The sequence below is a fragment of the Prionailurus bengalensis genome, chromosome A3, assembly GCF_016509475.1.
Source record: "Prionailurus bengalensis isolate Pbe53 chromosome A3, Fcat_Pben_1.1_paternal_pri, whole genome shotgun sequence".
NCBI lineage: Eukaryota > Metazoa > Chordata > Mammalia > Carnivora > Felidae > Prionailurus > Prionailurus bengalensis.
The window spans coordinates 14,096,117-14,117,854 of NC_057354.1; the positions used below are offsets into that span (position 1 = coordinate 14,096,117).

At 51.0% G+C, this 21,738-nt stretch overlaps 1 protein-coding gene across 2 annotated transcripts in view; it reads right to left on the reverse strand.

Annotated features, from left to right (window-relative positions):
- The window catches only part of EYA2 (EYA transcriptional coactivator and phosphatase 2), a 266,192-nt gene that overhangs the window by 67,539 nt on the left and 176,915 nt on the right, over positions 1-21,738 (reverse strand). For both annotated transcript variants that reach the window (XM_043553792.1, XM_043553793.1), the window contains 2 exons: positions 21,455-21,597; positions 14,817-14,900 (listed from right to left, as the gene is read on the reverse strand). In XM_043553792.1, the coding sequence (XP_043409727.1) occupies positions 14,817-14,900; positions 21,455-21,597 (227 nt within the window). The remainder of the gene's footprint in view (positions 1-14,816; positions 14,901-21,454; positions 21,598-21,738) is intronic.

A 21,738-nucleotide genomic window follows, 5' to 3' on the forward strand; every position in this document is an offset into this window, starting at 1 on the left:
GGCAGAGAGAGAGGGAGACACAGAATCGGAAACAGGTTCCAGGCTCCGAGCCATCAGCCCAGAGCCTGACGCGGGGCTCGAACTCCCGGACCGCGAGATCGTGACCTGGCTGAAGTCGGACGCTTAACCGACTGCGCCACCCAGGCGCCCCTGGACCTTCTGATTTTTCAAGAGGACCCAGAAATCTGAATTTTTAGGTGAAATCTCCCCATTTCCTATTTTTTAAATTTTTTAATGTTTATTCATTTTAGAGAGAGAGACCGAGCACGGGCAGGGAAGGGGCAGAGAGAGAGGGAGACGCAGAGTCCGAAGCCGGCTCCAGGCTCCGGGCGGTCAGCACAGAGCCCGACGCGGGGCTCAAACTCACTGGCTGTGAGATCATGACCTGAGCCGAAGTCCGACGCTTAACTGACTGAGCCACCCAGGTGCCCCTGAAACCTCCCAAATGTAAATGCTGCAACTAATTTTAAAAATGCAACAAAAAATATGGCCGAGAGTCCCTCCCCCCGCCGCCGCCATGATGTCCGGCATAGAGAGTGACTGGTTTGGAAGGAGGTTTGAAAGTTGGCCCTAGAACTGGGGGCTTGGTGATTGGCTGTAGCCTGCTTGGAGGGGCCGGGTGGGGGGCCCCGAATGGTCTTTGGAGCTCTGGTCTGATTCCTTCTCCGCTGCTTACTAGAGCTTGGCGGTCTGGGGCGGTGTCCTTCTGCATAGAGTGGGGATCACCACATCTGCCTTCGTGGGTTTGTCTTGAGGACCAAGGGTCTGACTCGTGACCCAGTGCCATGCACGCGGGGGAAAGGTTTATAGCTTTTATCCCTATAGTTGAAGGCTTCTGGGTATGGGTCATAGGACAGACTGAAAGTCACCATAAAAGTAAATACCTTTTTTTTTTTTTTTTAGCTCTTACACACGTAAATTTGACGATGAGCAAAATGAGCGACTTCCTCGAAAACCACAAACTACCACAACTCGCCCAGGATGAGCGAGCAGCAAGCATTAAAGGGATTGAATTCATGGCTGAAAACCTCCCGAGAAACAAAATCCCCAGGTCCAGATGGTTCCACTGGAGAATTCTACCAAATTAGCACCAATTCTCCGCAACCTGTTCCGGGAAACAGAAGAGGAGACGACACCCCCAACTCATCCCATGAGGCCAATGTGACCCTGACCCCAAATGAAGAGATTTTTTTTTTTTATTTAAAAAAAAATTAAAAAAAAATTTTTTTTTTCAACGTTTATTTATTTATTTGGGACAGAGAGAGACAGAGCATGAACAGGGGAGGGGCAGAGAGAGACGGAGACACAGAATCGGAAACAGGCTCCAGGCTCTGAGCCATCAGCCCAGAGCCCGACGCGGGGCTCGAACTCACGGACCGCAAGATCGTGACCTGGCTGAAGTCGGACGCTTAACCGACTGCGCCACCCAGGCGCCCCTAAAGAGATTATTTTTTAAAGAGCCTCTAATTTTTCAAGTAAGAAACGTTGACCTTACCGCTCCAGGCAGCTGTGTCCCCTCCAAAGCACCCACAGTGCCCTTCGGGAAAAGCCACCCGATTCTCAGACTCGTCTGTTGAGGTCAGTGGGGCAGGAATGTTACTCCAGTTTTACAGGGGAGCAAACACCTCTCTAGTTCGCAAATATTTCCAGCAGCTCGAAAGAGAACCCCATACCCATGAGGCTATGGCTCCCTGTTCCCCACTCCCCTCTGGTCCCTGGCCAGCACCCGTCCCGTGTTCTACCTCTATGGATTTCCCGGTTCTGGATGTTTCGTATAAATGGAACCACACCATGCGTGTGCTGTGTCGGGCCTCTTTCACTTCGTGTCATGTTTTTAGGGTCGGCCCGTGTGGAAGCATGGATCAGCACTCTGTGCCTTTATATGGCTGAAAAATATTCCACTGTACGAACATCCGACTACGCGTTTATCCCTTTGTCCGTTGACGGGCATCTCCAAAGAGATTCTCAAGCCGCATATTTCTACTTTGAACTAGGCCCCGTGGGGGGACTTGGGTCAGAGCTTTCCCCCTCTGCCATCAGGAGGACCTACGAGTTCCTTAATTCACAGAGGAAGTGGGGGGGGGGGGAGCAGGCGTGGCAGTGGGAACCTCCTAAGGCCCCGTCAAAGTCAACCCCCCATCTAACCAAGCTGACACCTTCCTGCCGTCCCCCGTGTGACACCCTCATTGCCGAAGGCCCACGGGAATCCCAGCACTCCTGGGACAGCTCAAGAGCCCTATTGTTGGGGAATTAGTACCATAAAAAGTGCAGGTGGGGCGATGGGGGAGGCAGCCTCCCAACCTGCTAGTTAAGCATAAGGGAAAATTGGTCCCATTATTTCGGCTTGCAGGGTGCCTAGGATTTTTTTTCACTCCTTATCATTGTGAGCACCAAACCCTATATTTACAGAAGACAAAGAGTGTCTTGCTTGAACCCAACCGACAATCTGTTGTAGGTTTTGCATAGGAGATTGAAATCCCTTTTATTATTATTACTTTTTTTTTCCCCCCGCCCCCCCCCCCCCCCCCCCCCGTAGAACTAAAGAAGCAGGGGGCCGGGGGGGGAAAAGTTGGCAAAAGAAGTCTTGGGAAGCAGTCGGCGTTTGTTAAATCTGGTGGGCGGAAAATCGGGGGTCTTAACCGGCTCGAGAACCCTCAGCGTAAGTTGACTCTGTAGGGAAATGGTCTCTTTCCAAGCAGCAGAGAGCACAGGGCTTCAAAGACAGTCTCTGCTAATGAGCACTTTTCTGACAACCCCAAACCATCTCTAAAATATATTTTATGTTGGAAATAATCCTTTAATGCTCTAAAATACATAAGGCACTTGGCAGGGAGGCACGCTGGCTCAGGGAAGCACTATTACAGGGGATTAAATCTACAAAGGGTACCATCCCCTGCCCACGCCCCCCCCCCCAACTGTCATTCACCTCTAGGACGCCTTTCAAAGCATTTCCAGCCTCTTCCTCACCCACCCCCGCCAGAATGACAACCACAGATGTTTGCTTCCTGCCCTTCTGGATGGACGGGAGCGGCTAACTAAGTCCCCATCCCTCGTCCTACCGAGAAAATAATCACCGCTCGAGAAGGCCAATCAAAGTCCTCATTTCTTTATTAGCCACAAAGATGAAATACCTTTCACTTCACTGAAAAGAGAGCTGGAGGGGGAAAAACAAAGATTTAAAGACAAGGTTTAACCCCCAGTGGGGGAAAGAAATCTCCGACTTCCTCAGAAAATCCTTTCCAAATTGTATTCATCTTGACTTAATCCACATCTACCGAGTGAATTAGGCAGTATTTATTTTGAAAATCCATTTTATAGAGTTCCAAGGACTCTGTTTTCCTTGGGCAGGGCTGACTCCATTCCAGAGCTGGAGGCCGCTGCGAGGGCCCCGCCAGGCCTTTAAACTTCCAAGGTGCTGGCCTCACATGGCTAACACAGTGTAAATAAACACAGCTGAGCCCGGAGAAATTGGAAGGTTTTCTCATTAAAGAAATAAAATAAACAGATGTCCTTAAGCACTTTGGCTTGTGTTTGTCAAAGGATAGAAAGCTCTAGATGTCTGAGCGACAGAGGTGAATTAGAGCTACATCTCAAGGTAGATGGGGCAAAAAGAAAGAAAAGGAAAGAATCCGTGGTCCTCTGAATTAACTAATAGTCCTCCAGGGAGGGCCCTTTTGATTTGAACCGTAGCAACTTCTACAAATAGTTTTTAACTGCTGGGTCATAAAACCGGGGTTTTTTATTTCTTCTCAGTTTGTAAAGCAGTAACGGACAGGCTAAGCCGTGTATCGCCAACTGGATCTGATTGAATCCCGATGGCACCGCGCTGGGTATTGCATTCCGGAATCCGGGCCGGAATCACGTAATAACACCCGCTGAGGAGTGGGGGGAGGACCGCGGCTGGTCTGGTCGGAGGGGACAGGGGAGCCGTGGGAGGGAACGTGCGGGGAGTCAAGGTCTGGCCGGGCCCGCTCTGCCCAGCCTCTTCCAGACGTACAGAGAGGCGGGCGGGCTGGCTGGATCCACCAGAAAAGTCGTCACCAAGTGAGTTCATGGCTTACATCTTGCTTCACTAATGTGTGAAGGAATCACTTGGGAGTCAAGTTTAAATGTCCTTTCTGGTTCATCTGGGACCCGAGACCCTGAATGTCTAAGAGCTCCCCGGCGATGCCGGTCCCTGGACCACGCTTCAGGTCGCCAAGAGGGCTTACGCTTGTTGCAACGGGGTTCTGGCAATGAGGAGTGGCCGTTCCTGTAAGAACCGATCGTGAAGAAGTCTGAACGTGCAGACCCCCCTCCGGGTCTCAGTTTGGGTCTCCCCAGAAGCAGACCCTGAGTCTAGGATTCAGGTGCGAGCAGTTTATCTGGGAGGGGCCGCTGGGAAGTTCTGGTGGCCCGGGAGGCAAGTGGGGCCGGGGGAAGGAAGTCCACGAGTCCACGAGGGTGGGGACATCTGGGGGACGGTGAAGAACACCCCCAGAGTGTCACAGCTACTTGCAGGGGGAGGCCACCATGCCCACAGGAACGGGGAGGGCTGCGGGGGCCAAGGGTGGGGCGTTAACAGCGCTGCTCTAATGAAAATTCCGTCCTGGCCACTTACTAATGGTGAAGTGATGCGATTCATCACCAAGCAATCCCAGTGAGAAATGAGCCTCTTTGGCGTCCCGATGGCAAGCCCCGTGGTGCTATGAGCCATCGGGAGGGTGCTCAGACCTCATCAGGAAGGTCTGAGAGTGGACGCTGGGTGCGGGGCCCTGCTTCCCTTCCAGCTGCTGGAAGAGGGGGTTGGTGGTGCCCGTGGGAGGGGCTTGAACCACGCCGAGTGAGCGGAGCTCCCAGCCACAGGAGATTCCCTAGACGGACGGTCACGGGGAAGGGGACAGCCTGCGTCTCTGAGACGGGGTGCTAAAGGCACAGTTTGGGACTCCTCGACGAAGCTTGGAGGTCGGCCGGAGGGAGCCAGGGACCGGCCATCTCTGCCCCCACACGTCCCGCACACCCTGGGCACAACCTGGCGTTGGTGGCTCACAAATGTAAATGCCTCCGGGGACAGAGGAAGCGCTGCACAGCCCGCCGTCCGGCCGCACGTGGAAGGCCCCACCCCGTGGGGGGTGCCGAGGTGCACACGTCCTGGCGAGGGGTCTCCACTCTCTGAAAACTCAGGTCTCGTGTTGCCAGGACACCCCAGTTTTCAAGAGAAGTGAGACATGTAGATTTTTAAAAGTATTTTTTTCTTTAATGTTGATTTTTGAGACAGAGAGAGCGAGAGAGAGCACGCAGGCCGGGGAGAGGCAGAGAGGAGGGTGGGGGACAGAGGATCCGACGTGGGCTCCATGCCGACAGCACAGAGCCCGACGCGGGGCTCAAACTCACAGACTGTGAGATCATGACCCGAGTTGAAGTCAGGCGCTTAACTGACACGCGAGACATCCAGATTTTCATGAAAAATATCCAGATTTCAAAATACTGGCAATGAGTTGAGAACTTAAAGACATGCCAAGGGGCCAGAGTGCGCCTGTCTTTAGGCCACATTTGGCCCTGCCTTGCCCATCTGAAACCTCGAATCTCTTCAGACCGAGCGGGACACAGCCCTTTAAAGGGATGATGTGGAGGGAAAACCTGGATGGGATTGTGCCCAGGCAGCAGAGGCATCAAGGGCCACTGGGCTCCATCCCAGGTCCCCCACCTGCCAGAATGCCCCTGGCCCCAAGCCTGCCCTAGAGGGGCCACTTGCTCAATACTCCACCCATCATCTTGGCTCTGGGCAGATGCTGATAAACCCCCGTCTTCTCTTGTCACGCGTGGGGCTCTCGGTTCCCTAGGGGGCAGCCACCCTGGAGTCTCATTTCTGCAGTGATTGCAAATCACACGCACTTAGAACTCCCTGCCCGCAAGCTATTTACTTATTTGTTTATTCAACAAACCTTTGTCAGCAGATATGCCCGGTTGCAGCTCACAGTCAAGCAGAAGAGTTCACTCCAGTGGCCCGAGAACATTCACGTGGACCCCGGGGGACGCAGTTTAGGTGCATGGCTAAAAGCAGCCGGCCGCGTCCTGGCTTCTGTCCCTTCCGAGCTGGGTGACTGCGACTCCAGTCAGGCCACCTCTCAAAGCGTCAGTTTCTCCAGAAATGACTATAATAGGAGCCACCATGCCTTAGAGGCCTGTGGTGGGGATTCCGCCAGAGAGAACGTGTAAAGCTCCAGCAGTCCCTCAAGGGTGCTTGTCACAGCATTGTCCGTGCGGGTGGGGGGCTGGGGGAGCCTGGCTGTCCTCCTCGTGGGGAGGGGGAGGAGGTAAGCGTGGAATTCAGGGCGTCGGTTACTTGCAGGGTTTCTCAAACGCAGCACTACGGACGCCTGGGGTCAGGTAAGTCCCTGGCGTGGGGGCATCCTGGGCACTGCGGGATGTTGGTTATGGCAGTGCTGGATGTCGCCTGGTGGCCAAGTCACCTCCAGTTGAGAACCATGGAGTCAGAACCCTAGGACTGGATGTTCGGCTTCGTGGAAGATCAAAAAACCACAGAGCAGAGGGAGACGAGTGAGAAGCGTGGGGTATTTAAAAAAAATTTTTTTTTTCAACGTTTATTTATTTTTGGGACAGAGAGAGACAGAGCATGAACGGGGGAGGGGCAGAGAGAGAGGGAGACACAGAATCGGAAACAGGCTCCAGGCTCTGAGCCATCAGCCCAGAGCCCGACGCGGGGCTCGAACTCACGGACCGCGAGATCGTGACCTGGCTGAAGTCGGACACCTAACCGACTGCGCCACCCAGGCGCCCCGCGTGGGGTATTTAAATACGGCCGTTTACATACATGCCCTAAATGTACAGAAACAAGCAGTATGTATTTTCCAGGAAACCAGAATCGACAACAGTAAACTATGGGGAGAGGGGAGGAGGAAGATCCACGTGGGTCTAAAAGGAAACACACGGGGTGCCTCGGTGGCTCAGTCGGTTAAGCGTCCGACTTCGGCTCAGGTCATGATCTCGCGGTCTGTGGGGTCGGGCCCCGCGTCGGGCTCTGGGCTGATGGCTCAGAGCCTGGAGCCTGCTTCCGATTCTGTGTCTCCCTCTCTCTCTGACCCTCCCCTGTTCATGCTCTGTCTCTCTCGGTCTCAAAAATAAATAAACGTTAAAAAAAAATAAAAGATAAAAAAAATAAAAGGAAACACACATCGTACCCCCGTGAAACAAGAGAGGGGCTTCGTGTGCCCACAGAACACGAATAACTCAACATCTGCGCGTGAGGCCCAACTTCTAAAACAAGAGGGTTCACAGCAGAGTGCTCAGCGTAAGGCAAACTGTGCAAAAAAACCAGAATTTGTTCAAGAGGAATTTGCTGGTTGGCAATAGGGGGTGGACAGGTCAGGGCCAGAAAGGAGGACACCTCTACAGCCCAATGTTGGAGAAGAAGGAGCCGTGTTGCATTCTTTATTTGCAGTTGGTTCTGCCCTCTACATATATCCAGACTCCCCTCACTCCACCCCTACCCCTCTGGTCCAAACAGCCAGCATCTTTCAGCTGGACTCTTGCAGTAGCCTGCTCACTGGTCTCCCTGCTTCCTGTGTTGCTCCCCTGTGGTCTATCCTCCCCAGGGGGGCAGCCAGAGGGATTCTTTAGAAATATAACTCAGACCCTGTCCTCTCTCTGGTCCAAGCTTCTATGGCTCCCACTTTAGAGCAAAAGCCCGGTGAGTTATTACCCTCCTCCTTGCTTGCTCTGCTCCAACCATGTTAGCTTCCTGGTTGTCCCTAAAATCCACCAGGCAAACTTCTGCCGCAGGGCCTTTGCACTTGCCGTTCCACTGCTCTTTTACCACATAGCTATCTGTTCCTTTAAGTCTATTCGACATTCAGCTTCTCCATGAGGCCTCCTTCTCTGGCTGCCTTTTCTCAAATTTAATTACAATCCCTCTCCTCTGAAATGCTTCATATACCTCAAAGAACACCATCAACCAAGGGAAAAAACCCAAGCGGGGAAAAAAAAGGTATTTTCAACTCACATATCTGCCATTGCAAAATACTGCAAATCACATATATACCCAGCATATATAAAGAGCTCTCGGAAGTCTACGATAAAAAGTCGCATCAGCCGATGAAGAAACAGGCGAAGGATCTGAACAGATACTTTTCTCAAGAAGATGTCACCAATGGCCAAGCAGTACATGAAAACACCCTTAGTCATCAGTCAACGTCCTTAGTCATCAGGGACATGCCAATCAAAACCACCGTAACATCCCACTTCACCCCCACTGGGAAAACTACATAACCACCAAGACACTAACGAGTGTTGGGGACGAGGTGGAGAGATTGGAACCTTAGACGCTGCTTAGGGGACCGTAAGATGGCGTGACCGCTCCGGAGGAGAGCCTGGCAGTTCCTGAAGATGTTCAACCCGGAGTTACCATTCCCAGGCACTCACCCTCAAATGGTCACAGTGGCGTTATTCACACCAGCCCCAAGCCCAGCCGTCTGTCAACGCACGAACGGACAAAGAGTGGCACATCCCATACCATGGAGAATCCCCCGGCAACGAAAAGGAATGGAGAACTGGTACACGCAGTCACCGGGATGGATCGAGAACACACGATGCTAAGTCAAGGAAGCCAGCCGCAAAAGACCACACGCTATGATTTTTTTTTTTTTTTCCTAAGAAATGTTTAGACGGGACAAATCTATGGAGACAAAAAGTAGATTAGTGGTTGCCAGGGACGGGGCGGAGGTGGGGGGAGGTGGGGGAATAGGGAGTACCTGCTGAGGAGCACGGATTTCTCTTTGGGGTGATGAAAATGTCCCACAATTACACGCTGCTGATGGTTGTGCAACTCTGACATGCTAAAAACCACTGAATTGTACAGACTGAAACATACAGGTGCTATATATTTATAGCACAGGTGCTATATATATATAGTTTTCAGAGAGTGGAGACCCCTCGCCAGGATGTGTGCATTATATCTCAAGAAAGCTGTTATTATTATTATTATTATTATAATATTTTTTTAAACGTTTTTTATTTATTTTTGAGACAGGGAGAGACAGAGCGTGAACAGGGGAGGGTCAGAGAGAGGGAGACACAGAATCGGAAACAGGCTCCAGGCTCTGAGCTGTCAGCACAGAGCCCGACGCGGGGCTCGAACTCACGGACCGCGAGATCGTGACCTGAGCCGAAGTCGGCCGCTCAACCGACTGAGCCACCCAGGCGCCCCAAGAAAGCTGTTATTAAAAAGCACACACAACTGGTCCTGGAGTTGAGTTTCCCATCGGTACTGAGCCGTCTCGAAGGCAAGGCACAAAAGGAAGAGACCGGGGCGACCCACGCGGAATAATCCCCCTTAAGAGTCCCTTCCTGGCCACAGGCAAAGAAAGGCTCCCGAACACCTTGCATCTGCCTAACCCGGGCTGGAAAAAAAAGTTCGGGGCCTCACGGGAGCGGTGGGAGGAGGAGAGGTGAGGGGAGAGGCAGCAACTGTGGGCTCCTCCAGCTCTCTAGGGAATTTCTAATGGATCCACAAGATGGGGGGAGGTGCTCTGCCAAAGGGACGCTCTGGCACTGAGCACTGGGTATGAAGAGATGGAAAGGAAGTGGACAGACGACAGCCTCGAGCAGCACATGCCTCTGATTGGGAACAGGAAGAGAGCCCAGTTTCTGTCTGAAAATCCAAACGCTCTGTTTTGAGTCAGGCCTTAATCATTTGAGCTCTCTTGCCCTTGATTCCCTAAGTAAACAGCAAGTTACCCCTTTGGCGGGACCACAATTGGCATGCTTTCTGCTTCCTGTACAGTGCTCAGTGTCATGGCCACAGGCAGGGAGCTGCTGGTCCTTGGCACGGATGTACAAGGTGTCTTGGCCTGTACCTGTCCTCACCCTCTCTGGAAAGAGCACTTCAGTCTCCCTTTGGGAAGTGTCCCTCTCCCACTCCATCCATTCGGCTGGGATGGAGCTGACCCGCTCCTCCACCCTCTCTGGCCGTGGGCTCTTGATCTGGGCTGGGGCTTGATCTAGGCTGGCGAATCAGAGCCCCAGAGGTTAGGCCGATGAGATTCAAGCCTGAGAGCTGTGCCGGAATTTGGGAAGTAGGTCTCCTTTTTTGGATGGGATTGCTGACAGAGAGTCGGGGTATGGAGGAAGTCGGCTGAGGGATGCAGAAAGACCAAGCCTCGAGAATGCTGCTTGTGCTCCTGGATCCAGCCCAACCTGAATTCCAAGTCCCTCTGAGTTTTTTCAATTACTGCGATCCGATAAATTCCCTCTGTAGCTTAAACGCTCTACAAAGTGCTTCAAATTGAGTCCTGCTTTGCCACCAGCTGTTAGTAATGAGTTCCACGTAGCTGTAGCTTCTGGAAAAGCACAGAGAGAAAGAGTCGTGGGCCAAAAGTCAAGGCTACGTATTTTGTTTCTATTATGAATACCTTGACTCCACAACCTCCCTGTGCCTTAGTTACTCTGTCTGCAGAATGTGGTTCATGCTTCTGTTCCTCTAGGGTCCTCTACACTTCTCTCACTTCCAAGTTTATTGCTGTAGCCCAGATCTCTCTTTGTTCTTTTTCCTCAACATTTTTCCCTTTCATCGTTCTTCCTCTTACTACATGCTGCTCCGTGCTAGGAAACGCTAGCTCTCCTCCAGTATCCACTCTTCCTTTCTCCCTCTCAGAATAACAGAATCCCCGAACTTGAATGGTGCATGTGACAAGACTACATCTCCCAGAATCCCTTGCAGCTATATGTGGCCACGTGATCAAGTTCCAGCCAACAGAACGTGAAAAGAAATGACAGGCACACATTCCGAGTCTGGCCCTTAACAGAGAAGGGGAAAAATAAGATAAAGAGGGGTAAATTCTCCTTTTCCTGTTCCCCCTTCTCGCTGGCTGGGATGTACACATGGGGGGACGAGCTGTGTTTCATTTTGCCAATGAGGGCAACTTCTAGGGAAGGCAGAGAACAAAGGGGGCCTTCGTGCCTGGTGCTGTGGAGGAGTCTTACTGGCTTGAACTGCTTACACCTGGACTGCTAGCTGGACGAAGTCAACCATCTTGTTTAAGCCACGGTCACTTTGGGTCCCTCTTGGAGTGGCTGGATTTAGCAAATTAAAAAAAAAAGTACTCCTCATCTAGGGGAGAGCGGCGGGGGGAGGGTGGGGTGAATTCCAGAACAGGAGTGAATGTGGCACAGGGGACTTGGATGCTCCAAGAGCTTCTCATCTGTTTCCCCTGGACATCCTGGGGGCACAGAGGCAGACAAGTGAGCCTGAAAAATGACTCTCACTCTCTCTGGGCATCAGTTTCTCCTTCTGTACTACGGAGAGTAACTGGCCATGTTGGTCTCCTAGGTCCCTCCAACTCCGACCTTCTGTGGTTCTGAAATTCTAGGATAGACGCTGAAGTCAGAGGCCAGTGGGGCCAAGGAGGGTCCCATAGGTGGGTTAAACAGGCCAAGGGGGCCTGTGGGGTGGGCTGCACAGGGTACCCCCCCAAGAGGCCAGTCGCTACTCAGCTCCCATCGATGGCTCTAATTTTTCAAGAAGAGTTGGAAATCTGGACTGTTTGGGTCCGTGCAATCTCCTGATTTTTAAATGTTGGCAACAAATTCACATTTTTTCAAACACTCTAGGGGCCAAACAAAAATGTCCGCAGGCTGAATTTGGTCAGCGGCCACCAGCTAGGCGTTTTTTGTTTGGATACTATTTTCCTTCCTTCCTTCCTTCCACAAATATTTATTTGATGCCTTCTAAGTGGGGGCACTGTTCTATGCGCTGGGGATAAAGCAATGAACCAAACAGGCAAAAAAAGAAAAAAAAAAAAGTGCCTGTCATCGTGTAGCTTTTCTAGAGGATCGTCCTGACTTAATCACGCAACAAATATCTATTGAGCAATTCTGGCCCGTGCATCGTTTGGCTGAGTGAGTAAAAAAATGTTCATGGGTCCTCCCCTTGTGGTACATATAGCCTAGAAGGGAGACACACAGTGAGTGCATAATTATAGATGAAAAACACAGTTATGGGGAGAGCTGTGCTTTAGATAAAGGTTAGTCAAGTCCTCTCGAAGGAAGCTACATTTAAAATGAGAACTGGGGCGCCTGGGTGGCTCAGTCGGTTAAGCGTCCGACTTCAGCTCGGGTCGTGATCTCACTGTCTGTGGGTTCGAGCCCCGTGTCGGGCTCTGTGCCGACAGCTCAGAGCCTGGAGCCTGCTTTGGAATCTGTCTCCCTTTCTCTCTCTGCCCCTCCCCTGCTTGCACCCTCTCTCTCTCTCTCTCTCAAAACTAAACAAATGTTTAAAAAAAAAATAAAATGAGGGCACCTGGTGGCACAGTCGGTTAAGCGTCCGACTTCAGCTCGGGTCGTGATCTCACTGTCTGAGTTCGAGTCCCGCATTGGGCTCTGTGCCTGGAGCCTGCTTCAGATTCTGTCTCCCTCTCTCTCTACCCCTCCGCTGCTCATGCTCTGTCTCCCTCTCAAAAATAAATAAACGTTTAAAAAAAAAAATAAAATGAGAACTGAAAGACAAGTAAGAGTTATGCTAGTAAAACAACATGCTAGAACATTCCAGAGTATAGCAGAGGCTTCCAGGGTGCTCCTTCCCCACATCCTCTCAGCTGTTGCCATTCCTGTCCGTGCAGAGGCTTTCAACTGTTAGTCTCGAGGTTCCCTGCTGGAGGGCTTTCTCAGGGGCAGGCCCGAAGTGCAGGGAGGTAATCCCCTAGGGAAGCCCTTAAGCAATGATGGAAGGGAAGTGGCAGAGAAACATCCCAGCACCCTCACTCCTGGCGGGTCAGCTCGGAGGTGTGTTCTACAGAGTCTCCCAGGGGTCCCCGGTGGGACTGAGCCCCGGTCACCTGCAGCGGTAACTCGTATGGGCTGCCTTCCCTTCCCATCTCACTTTTCCACTCCGCATCCGGCCCTTCCTGGGAGAAACCCAGCAGAGATGGGAGGGTAGGTGGCTGGTTTGAGGACAGAAAGCACTTTAGGATGAGAGGCAGGAAACAGGGCTGCAGAGGGGGGCAGGAGCCCGCTCACGAACAGCCCTGGGAGGGATGTGACACGACCAGGTTTGTATTGTAGGATGGTCCCTGTACAGGCGGCTATAAAGGACAAGCACCACAGCTGGACGTGAACGTGGCTGGGCTGAGGCGGTACGGCTGGAGAGAGGCAGCTGGCAGTGAGGGATGACAAGGTGGCATGGGCTCTGGGCTCTGCCCTGGTCTCGAGGACGCCCACAGTGTGGTTTTAGGAACAGTGGTGAGACAGACACAAAAACCATCCCCATGATGACAAAGCCCTACACAACCCGCGAGAACCCGACCGTTACCCGCAGCCGCAGAACTTGACAGGGGGCCGTCTCTAAGGGCAAGACGAGTGAAGGCAAGCCTTTCAGGGGGCAGTGACTTTACCGGGGTGGTTCGGAAAACCCTAAAACGCCCAGACCTAGCGGGTAACCCGCTACGATAGCCCCTGCGGGACGGCTCAACTTTTTGCAACGCCTGCCAGTCCGGTCTGGTGTCCTTTCGGCAGTTCTCGACTCCGCCACCCTCTGCCTAAGCCGTGCTCTGTCCAAGAACGCACGCCGGATTTCCCGCAGGCCCTGCTAGACGTATTAACGGCATTCCTACGTGGCAAGAGATTTCTGCACCACCAACACCATTTTTATATTCTTTACAACACAACGGCAGATGATAAATCTATCTTGCTAATTACACATCCAGCTTGTTATAAGCCCCATAAAAAACACGAGCAGCTGGAAAAGCCATGAGGTGATGTCAAATCATATTTCTGGCCTCTAAACAGAAACAGAAATATTTTCCAGGCGCTGGCGAGTCTCACGGTTCCTACCCGTGCATGGACGCAGCTGCCAGCAGGTTGCTCACCTCACATGAGATGATAGCTTTTGCCTGTTCTCGGAATCCCTGTCCCTCCACCCAACCCCCCGCCCCCCCAACCGGCCTCCCCGGGGAGACGGCATCCACATGTGGTTTGCCGGGAAGCCCGCAGGACGGATGCACAGAATCGGCAGGGTTCGTTTTTGCATTATGAAGGTGGTTTCCGGGTTTCTTACATTCACCACCGATCAGCCCATAGCATCTGCCCAGAGTTCTTTTTTTCCCAACGTTTATTTATTTTTGGGACAGAGAGAGACAGAGCATGAACGGGGGAGGGGCAGAGAGAGAGGGAGACACAGAATTAGAAGCATGCTCCAGGCTCCGAGCCATCAGCCCAGAGCCTGACGCGGGGCTCGAACCCACGGACCGCGAGATCGTGACCTGGCTGAAGTCGGACGCTTAACCGACTGCGCCCCCCAGGCGCCCCCCAGAGTTCTAACCGGATGGTTCCTGACATAATCTGTCGGTGACAGATTGGCCAAGCTGTCGTGAAGGTCCACGCCAGGGCTGACAAAACGCCTGCCCCTCGTCTCAGAAACACGGAAGGAAGATGAAATTCATCTGCCGGAGACGCGAAGATAAACAACAGGGAACAAGGAAAACACTTTGCCTCGTTTTTTAGCTAAAATTACTGTTTTTGGCTGCGGTGTATCAGACTAAGAGCTTATATCCGATCAAGTGGATGCTGAACGCTTCGTGGGTTGGAAGAAAGGCATGGGGGACGACAGAAGGGGAAGCTAATTAAATTTTCACATGTCGAGAGAAGATTCCATAGGAGCTCTCAAACCCAGACTGACCCAGAGGGGTAGCTTTTGTTGGAGAAGCCGCCTCATAAACTGCCCCCACAATTCCCAGGACAAACCAGCTGGACAGACTGTCATGTTGGGGGAAAAGAAAAAAAAAAAAAAAAGAAACAGAGAGAGAAGACACAACATGGATTCTTACCTTCCCGTATCTGGATGCAAAAGTCCCGGTGAGTAAGGAGTGAAAAATAATTATCGTTTCATCCAAATCCCACACGAACACACGCTGTGATGAAAAAGAGGAAGACAAATGGATTTGCTTGCATCTGACCTAATGTCTGCAGAAATCAATTCCCTGGGAGGAGAAAGAAATCTTGAAAACCAGTATCTTTAAGTGATAAAACATGTGACTCACCGATGTGTCACTGGGTCCCCATCCAACTTCAGCCGTGTAAAGTGTATTCTGAGGGCCAACTTTGGGCTCCTATCAAACCCTCTGATGCCAGAACCAAGAAGCCTGTTCCTGCCTTCCACATAGAAGCTCAAAAGTGGAGGAGCTCAGTCCAAAAGCAACAATAAAAATCATATAACTCATTTGAAAAAACAAAGTACTACCGTTTTACATTCACCCGCTCACCCTAAGCCCGACCACTTCTAAACACTCCTGTTTTCAGCAGTTCTGGCGATTACCTCCGTAACTCTAAGTAACGTACTTGTGCCTTTTTACTTACTGACTGGCCGACTTGAGACAACAGCTCTTGACTCAGTAATGTGAAAGATGAGGGTTTAGCTTATGGCGATCTCCCGCATTTCTCCAGGACTTTACGCTTTTCACGTAGGTGAGCCCCTCGACTTCTAAGACCATCCGCTTTGGACACTCTCCCGGGCTGACGCAGTAAATCCCACACGGAAGGCGGTTGTCGTGTTCTCGCCCTTTCCCCCACCTCCTCCCCTCTCCGTCATTTAGCGGCGTTAGGCTTACTTTTGCACTCCCACCGTGGATAAACCGATTCGTGTGCTTGGTTTCATAGAGGTACTTCGATCTTCTGTGCTCTGTTTCTATGTTGATTTTCAAGGTTGGTAAACAGTGAAGGGCATGCGCATCTCTCATCACTGTTCACTGCAGAGCCAAGTACCATGTTGGGATTCACCTCCTTCTCTGTGTGTCCAACGTCCTAGCCCCAGAGCCACTTTCAGGAGACTGTTTCTACCACGAAGGTCATGTCCTTCCCTGTGCTCCTTCCCGATGAAAAACCACGGCATATCCCAGTTTGTTCTACAGAGGAACCGTGCCTGTCTGGAATAACTTTCTGTTTTTGCAGGAGTTTATGAACTGCTTTAATTTTTGTCTCATTTCCAATGATGTGCTTTCGTTAAGAGTCTCAAATTCGGCCACACCCGCTGTAGCAAAGAGGTTCACCCTCAGTGACAGAATGCTCCAATGTGGCCTGGGTCATCTTCAGGCTTGTTGCATAGGTAGCATCCGGAGACTTCCTTATATGCATTTCCGGACGAGATCAACTGTTTCCCGGAACCCAGGTCTCTCTTGGTTTTCTTCCTTGTTTTGCTTGAGTATATCCTGAAGCTGCTTCTTGTGAAAGGGTGTCTGGAAAGTAACCGTGCTGAGTTCCTACCTTTCTGATCTATCTTCATTTTGCTCTACGGTACCCGTGGGTACAGAATTCCAATTGGAAAATAAAGTCCTCCGGATGTTTGAAAGAATTCCTCCATTATCTCATAGTGTCCCGTGTGACCGACGGGGAGTGTCATGTTTCATGAATCTTTAGTCCTTCGTAGGTTTTGCTTTTTCACTCTTGTGGATATTTTATTTTTATTTTTTTCCTCGTCCATCTTTTATTGTCAAGTTGGCTAACACACAGTGTGGACAGCGTGCTCTTGGTTTTGGCGGAAGATTCCCGTGGTTCATCGCTTACATACAACACCCAGTGCTCGTCCCAACAAGTGCCCGCCTCAATGCCCATCACCCATTTTCCCCTCTCCCCTGCTCCTGTACCATCAGCCCTCATTTTGTTCTCTGTATGTAAAAGTCTCTTATGGTTCGCCTCCCTCCCTCTCTGTTTGTAACTAATTTTTTCCCATTCACTTCCCCCACGGTCTGCCGTTAAGTTTCTCAAGTTCCACGTACGAATGAAAACATGACATCTGTCTCTCTGACTGGCTTATTTCACTCTGCAATAATACCTTCCGGTACCATCCACGCTGTTGCAAATGGAAGGATTTCATTCTTTCTCATTGCCAAGTAGTATTCCATTGTATATATAAACCACATCTTCTTTATCCATTCATCAGTGATGGACATTTGGGCTCTTTCTCTGGGATATTTTAAGATCTTTTCTTTATACATGCAGTCCTCAAGTTCCGTGAGGATAAACCTAGGTATGGTCTTTCTTCATTCATACTGTTCAGCACCTAAGCATTTTTGATCTTATTTCTTTACATGAAGACAGTCAAATTAGACCTTTTCGATTGATACTGCTTGTACTTTAAGAAAAAAATATTTTCTAGAATTTTGTCTTTTTGATCTGTGTTCTGGGAGATTTCTTAAACGTTTTCTTCCAACCCTTCTATTAAACTTCTGATTCTGTCATTTAAAAATTTCCAATGACTCTTTGTCTCTGAGTGTCTCCTTCCGAACAGCCCCCACTGCATATTTTACAGATGCAAGAGCTCCCTGGATCTTTACAAGAAAACTGCTCAGAGTTTTCCAGAGTTCTTTTCTGGTTTTTAAATTACCTGTCATGTATCCTATTAACTTATTTTGGCCCTAAACTTTCACACTGTTGCTTTCCGTCATTTTCTGGGGATCACGGTCTTTAAGGGCAAAGGGCCTGACTGTGTGTGTGTAGCTGGTGTTGGTGGCCGGGGGCCCGATGCACCTACTCAGTCTGCTATCTTGAATGGGCCACCCTTGAAACCTCTCTGGAGGTGAACGGCTGTACTTAATTTAAACATGGGCATTCGCCATGCCTTTAACAGAAGGGTGGTCTCTAGGAGGAAAAGGTCAGTTAGTGCAAGGGTTTTCAAGGCACTTGGCAGATCTGAGTGTGACTTTGTGAGTTTTTTGGTCTAGTTACATTTATGTGTGTGTATGTCACAGTATTAAGTATAGATCTTATTACGGGTCATGGTAAAAAAAAAAAGAGATTTGAAAAGTATTGTTTTTAAGGAGGGCTTCTGGGTTTCAATGGCTAGGTCCTAATTTATCTGAACTCAATTGGATCGGGAGCCACTGTGGCTGGTTAGGTAAACGTCTGACTTTGGCTCAGGTCATGATCTCATGGTTAGTGAGCTCGAGCCCCATGTCAGGCTCTGTGCTGACAGCTCAGAGCCTGGAGCTTGTTTTCAGATTCTGTGTCTTCCTCTCTCTCTCTGCCCCTCCCTTGCTTATGCAAGCTCTCTCTCTCTCTCTCTCTCTCAAAAATAAAGAAATGAACTTAAAAAAAATAAATGAACTTAGATCAGTTAAACCGAGAGATTTTGGTAAGGGAATTAAAAAAAAAATCAGTGAGTATTTTCAAACTGAATGCAGACCCCATTCATTTATCTACAACATAGCCTCTGAAGAAGAAAGTCTGCCCCCCCTCCCTACCACTCTGTTCCCCTGCCTTAGATCCTTGGTGGGTAAGTTCCGGGTGGCTGCTTTGCAGTGACCCTCCCCCTCTAGCCCATCATGGTTTGGGCCAGGGAGAGCCCCAATCCCAACTGGGCCAGAGGCTTTTCCTTGGAAACTTGAAATCAGAACCCAGAAAGGCATTCACCATCTTTGAGTGGCTGTTGGAGGCCGCACAATCTGAAGGGCAGGGAGGGCCAGTCTGCAGGGAGCGTGGCAGAGAGGGGTGAGAGATGGAAAGACCACCCCACACTTTGCCAGGACCTGGTTTCAGACAGAAACAGAGGGAGGCTGGAGGAGGGCAGAGCCCAGGAACCAGCGCCTGTGCGGGCTGAAGACATTACGGTTGGGCATCCGGGCACCTGCACTGTAGTGCGTGCAGAGAGAAGGCGCACACGCTCTTCCTTGTCCCGTCTTCCTTCTGGTTCCAGCATCCTGCTGACACTCCGCTCTTCCCACCTTGGGGAAGAGAATCTCTGTATCCCTAAAATAAATTCTGCTTTTCCACCTAGGCTAGCTCACGTGGGGTTCTGGCACCTGCGGTCGATGAATTTACCTCCTTTCCACTTCTCCCACGTCGTTTCTCTCTCGTGGGCTTCAGTCCTTAGCAAAACTGCCAAAGCCTTCGGAGGTGCGACGTGGTGCTAACCCTCCATGCTGACATTAAGCACAGAAGTGAAACACAGCTCACACCTTTTCAAAGGCTCTCGCCCAGTGGTACTTTCCTCTGGAATCGAGAAGCAGCTGTTTCCAGAATAACGTCGCCCGTAATCCCTGACTTCCATGCCACCCCCACTGCCTTCTCAGTTCAGTGGAAAATGTCTCTCCACCCCCACCAAGAGCAGAAGCCGTGTTAAGTGACCGAATAGTAGAAACAACAACAACAACAACAACAAGACATTCGTGTGTGTGCCACCCTGTGATTCCCACAGATCTCGCAACTTGAAGCTGTAGGAAACCCTCGGGAAAATGGGAGGCAGGAAACCAAAGGACGAGCGGAGGCACACAAATTCTCTTCTGGTCTTTTGCAAAGGCCTAAGTCCTGCTGAGGGGATGCTGCAAAGTCTCCTCGGTGTTGGAAGGAGAGGGCTCTAAGAATTAGAGGAAAAGCAAGAACAAATCCCTTGGCCTAAGAGTGGTCCCATGAGCAGTGGGAACGCTTGCTCTGTGGCGGGTCTGCAGGGGGTCAAGTTCTCAGCCTGGGTGGCTGCTGGAATACCTCAGGCGGCTGACCAAGGGGAGGAGACGAGAGTGGTATTCAAAATACGTAGCACCCTCTGGGACAGCCGGAACAGACGCTGGCCATAAACAAGCCCTACCAGTGAATGCTGGCTACATCTCAAGTCCCCTGGTGGCGGCCATTTGTGCTTGGGCCCCCAGCATCCGTCCCTGTCTGATAAGAGCACCCTGGTTTTCTTTTCTGTTGTCTTGGTGGGGCTATCGATCAAGGGTGAGCCCAAGATCCGAGTCAGGCCAGTGGAGGCTGTCTCCTTGGAATCAGACATTGAGTGAACTGGCGTTAGAATCGCACGTGGTTTACTCTCCAGCAGGGGCCGGCACCCAGAAGGTTCCCTAGATTCCTTGGTCTTTGTTACCGCTGTTTCCAACCTTGGTTTTATCACTTCCCCCCTCCATGTTGTTGTGCCCTCCCGGTAAATTCGCATTTGCTTAAGTAACCAGAACTGGTTTCTGTTGCTTGCAACCAAAGGACCTCGGCGAGGATTTCAACGCCCAATGTATGGCATGGACATGCCAGAGAAGGGCTGGGCTCTCACGGGCCACGGCAGGTACTGACAAGGAGGAAGGAAGCAGCCATCACCTCGAATCCTGGCCGTTGCAGGATCTGTTCTGTAGACCTGGTCTGTTCTGAGACCACCTGAGCCCTGAGATTCTCCTACAATTCCAGGTAGAAGCCCCCCCCCCCCCCCAACCCCAAATGACACTGCATTTCTTATCGTCCTGATGGGATGGGGACTCAGAGTCAAAATCACAATGACTTTAAGGAGATGATGAAAATTGTATTTCTCAGCACATCTGAGCTTGTGGGCTGAGCCTTGTGGCTGCTGCATGAATTGTACAGGATTATGAACAGAGATGGGATGATGGTACATTTCAATTTCTTGGCCCGGACCCAGACTCTGCCAATACTACCCATATACCCATGGCACACTCAAGCCGATAGATCGGCCCTCCTATTATTTCTGCCTTTTGCAAAGTACAAACTAACGAACCTGCCCGTTTTTTTTTTTTTCCCTAGATATCTATCAGTTGCTTCCATCTGTTTTTTGGGCATCTGTTTTTCCTCTGTCCCCACTATTACCCTTTCCCTTCTCCCATGTATGCTGTTCTTTTTTGTTTGTTTGGGACAATGCCAGTGGGTGACCAATGATCGATCCTACGCTTGGCTTTGTTAAAGACTGGCACATCCCTTAGACCAGCTGGGGCTGCACTCTGGAAATAACCTGGGGAGCTTTAAAATACCGATGCCTGGGTCCCTCCCTCAGGGAATTGGATTTAATTGATCTGGGATGCAGCTTGAGAATGACGGTTCCAAGAACCTTCTATGAAACTCAGAATCGTAGAAATGATGCAAGCCGAGCCAGCCTCCTGTCTCCTGATAGGTAAATCCTCAAGCCATATCAGAGCCACGAGGGGAACTAACAGAACTCTCTTGCAATGTACATTTAACTAGTCTGGGATGGGGCCAGGGCACCTGTATTTTAAAGAGCACTCCAGCTGACAGTAATACGTAGGAGGCTAAGAACCCTCTGACCCAGCTGGGAAGGTTCTCTGCCCACTGGTGTCTTTACCAGGGCCTTTCAGAGTGTGCTCCCCAACCTGTAGCATCAGCATCATCTGGGAATGCCCTGGAAATGCCAGTTCTCAGGCCCCGCCCCCAGTCTACTAAATTGGAAACTGCGGGTGGGACCCCGAAAGCTGGGTTTTCACAGGCCTCCAGGTGATTCTGCGGCTGTCTACCCGAGTTGTTTACTATCCCCAGGGTGACTTTTCCTAGCCTGGACAGTCAACAGCGCTTCCTGACGGCCCCCGCAATTCTCTCCTTTCCCCTCAAGGGTCCTGTTCTGTTACTGAGCTTTGTGAACCCAGAGCCCCGCCGTGTGCGTGGACACAACTCTGCCCCCCAGCCTCTCGTTCCGGCCACGGCTGGAGATTACATTCACCAAGTCAAACAGGCAGTCTGGAGTTACCTCGATCTCACTGTCCCCCGCTGGGGAGGGGTCGCTGCTCCGCTTCGACCGGCCTCGGAGCTTCCCGTCGGAGGCCCGGTGCGGCCTGTCGGCGTCTCCCTCCTTTGCCGGCGTGGAAGGTCCGTTGTGTGTGTTGTATTCGCCTGGTGTCGGAAAGGGAAGGGTGGACACATCAGAGGCTTTGCTGAGTGTCGCCTCCCAGGAAGTATCACACCAGAACCAACAGTGGTAGGTCCCAAAGGCAGCACAGAAGGCAAAGATCTTGTGGACTCGAAACTGCTCAT